This window comes from Poecilia reticulata, linkage group LG7, assembly GCF_000633615.1.
Source record: "Poecilia reticulata strain Guanapo linkage group LG7, Guppy_female_1.0+MT, whole genome shotgun sequence".
Taxonomy (NCBI): domain Eukaryota; kingdom Metazoa; phylum Chordata; class Actinopteri; order Cyprinodontiformes; family Poeciliidae; genus Poecilia; species Poecilia reticulata.
Window position 1 is genome coordinate 31,192,264 of NC_024337.1, and position 2,964 is coordinate 31,195,227.

At 49.6% G+C, this 2,964-nt stretch overlaps 1 protein-coding gene across 1 annotated transcript in view; it reads left to right on the forward strand.

Annotated features, from left to right (window-relative positions):
• The first annotated feature begins 259 nt into the window (after positions 1-259).
• Positions 260-2,964, forward strand: part of itpr3 (inositol 1,4,5-trisphosphate receptor, type 3) — a 71,313-nt gene continuing 68,608 nt past the window's right edge. Inside the window, exon 1 of the mRNA XM_017305661.1 lies at positions 260-1,065. Coding sequence (XP_017161150.1) covers positions 974-1,065 — 92 coding nt within the window. The 5' untranslated portion in view covers positions 260-973. The remainder of the gene's footprint in view (positions 1,066-2,964) is intronic.

Here is a 2,964-nt window from a genome sequence, read left to right on the forward strand (position 1 = left end):
GAGTCCAGAGGCAACTTGGGGGCGTGGCCAATAGGAACATTCAGCTGCAGTAGCAACTTTTCAACCCGCAGAGGGCAGCACTGAGACGGTTTCAGGTAAAAAATAATGCAGAATTAACAATTTAACATGAAACATAAAGATGGCACCTTGAGGACCAGTTTATACTCATAAGTGAATCTGATCATTTGATGGCGTCGGTTTGACAGCAGAGTCTCTCCTGCAGCTTCTGTCTGGTTTAGTTCTGGACTCCACCTGCTGATCTGCTGGACCTGAAACCTGAAGGTCATGCTGCTGCCACCACCGTGCTTCTCTCTGGGTCCGCTCCCACTGAGCTCCTGCTCGGAGGCTCCTGAGGTTCCACAGGTTTGATTGGTTCAGGTTGACCTTTGAACTTTGCTGTTCTTCCCTCTGCTCACCACACTCATCAACAAACCGAAACTTTGAGTTTAGGTGAGGCTCTGACAGCTGAGGCTGACCTTGTTTTGGTTCTCAAGGCGCAGGGTGCGTGCATGTGCCAGGGTGTGCACGTGTCCACGCGTGTGTGCGCGCGTGCACGCGGGGCAGAGCGCTCCTTGTTGCCCTGCAGCGGGGCTGTTCAGTCTTGAAGTCGCCTGGCAGCCTTATCAGCGCCGCCGCGCACTTCCTGGTTCTCCCCGCCGGAGAGTCTTCACATTCTCACCGAGGGAGGGACCGAGCCGCCCTGCCGCGTGGAAGCGCCGCGACCCGCACAGTCCACGCAGGACCCGGACCTGCTGCACACACTCGGCCCGGGAAAGTTTCTGGGAACCGGTTCGCGTTTTTGTTTTCATGCAGAACCCGAGGAGCGGCTGCAGCTGCTGAGTCCTGAACCAACCTCTGGTCCCAGTGGACCCGGGTGCTGCGAGCCAGGCAGGCCGGCCGGCGCAGGGCGCCCCATCTGCGGCTCCACCTGCAGGATCTCCCCGCTGCCGGAGGCGCCTGGAGCGGCTGCAGGATGTCAGACTCTGCCTCCAGCTTCCTCCACATCGGAGACATCGTGTCTCTGTACGCGGAGGGTTCGGTGAACGGCTTCATCAGCACGCTGGGGTGAGTCCGGTCCATTATTATGATAACTTCACTGAGACACAAACTTCGTTTAATTACAAACAGAATTTCATAAAAATGTCACAAACTCGTTTACATTTTTTAAAATGTAGGTTTAGAATAAGAAAATAAAAAGTCTAACTGTTTTATTTGTGGTTTAGAATAAAATAAAACTAAAAGTTGAGTTAAAAAGCTGTTTAAAGATGATTATTGATGAGCTATCAGCTTTTTGATGGTTTGAGCATCAGAATTGGGATTTTATCATGAAAACCAGAGGATTTAAGAGAGTTTGACTGATTAAAGTTGACATTTTAAATGGTTTCATCTGAATCCACTGAGTCGTCGACTTTTCTCCAGAACATTTTATCTTCTGGTTTTATGGTTTTGATCAGGTTTTTGTCCAGAAGCTCAAAGCGACAGACACACTTGGAGTGTTTTGGGAATTTTCTGCTTCCATCCGTAGTTTGAGGTTTCGGGACGTTTCCAGAAGAAAAGTTGTGTCCAGTATCTGTGTTTCTATGAACACAAAGTGATGTTATCTGCCCAGCAGTCTGGTCACGGAGCTTCAGGAGGGAAACTGCATGACGGAGGAAAAGCATCAGATAGTTTCAGATTTCTCCATTTTTAAAGTTTTTCTCTCTAAACATCTGAACATTCTGTGAAAACGACTCTGTTGGCTTCAAATTTAAAGTCTTTCCATTGATTCTCAGCTGGATAATGGTCTGGACTTTGACTAGGCCATTCCAACACATGAGTCTGCTTTGACTGGAACCATCCCAGAATGTCTCTGGCTGGTTGTCCTGCTGGAAGCTGACCTTTGACCCAGGCTCAGCTCTTCTGCAGGCTTTTCTCCATCATGATGCTGCCACCACCGTGTTTCTCACTGGTTCCGTTTCTGCTGGGGGGGATTTTATCCTTCAGCTCTTCACAAAGACCAAACGACTGACTGAAGCTCAGCTGCAGTTGCACTCAGGTCAAAGTTCAGACGGGCAGAAATCCCAGCAGGTATCATAAATATCCCATGCGGTTCTGGTTTTGTCTGCATCGGGACGTCTGGTCGGGCCTGCAGGTCCGATCCTGTCGGCTCCGGTTTGAAGGCTCTTCCTGCGTCTTCGGGGGATTCAGACAGAAAACGTCAGAAAGTGAAGAAATGAAGCGAAACTCATTTGTTATGATGAGTTAATTTGCTAAATGTGACAAAATGTCACGTTTTATTTCACGTTTTATTGGTTATAATGTTGATCATGAGGTCGAGCAGCGGATCGACAACATGAAGCTGATCTGGGTCCGGTTGGGTCCAGCTGGTTTCCACGGTAACGTTGGGTCTGGACGGAGGCAGCAGAACCGGACCTCTGCCTGAGCCGTCGGGTCAGAACCGGTTCTTCTTACGGTCCATCAGGAGCAAATGAAACTGCAAACCGACAGAACCGGAACGGAAACCCACTCGGGTTCTGCTGGACCGGGTCGCAGCCCGTCCAGGTCCAGACCCGGCTCGGGTTTGTCAGAGGAAGTTCTGTGTGGATATATGACGGGTCAGGTCCAATTAGGGTTGAAACCTTTGTTGCAGGTCTGTGTGTGTGTGTGTGTGTGTGTGTGTGCGTGTGTGTGTGTGTGTGCGTGTGTGTGTGTGTGTGTGTGCGTGTGCGTGTGTGTGTCCGTCCATCCTGGTGGTTTCCAGACGACGGTTCTGGTTCTGACTCGGTCTGAACTTCAGAACGTCTCTTGCTGATTCTCGTTGCCTCCCAACTGAAGGTCAGCAGACCTACAGATAACGGTGTGTGGTTACCATAGCAACAAAGATTAGTGAAAAGTCATCATAATCTCTTAAACCAAAATTAGCTTCGGACATAAAATGGAGGTAAATGAACAGTTCACTGGATGGAGGTAAATGAACAGTTCACT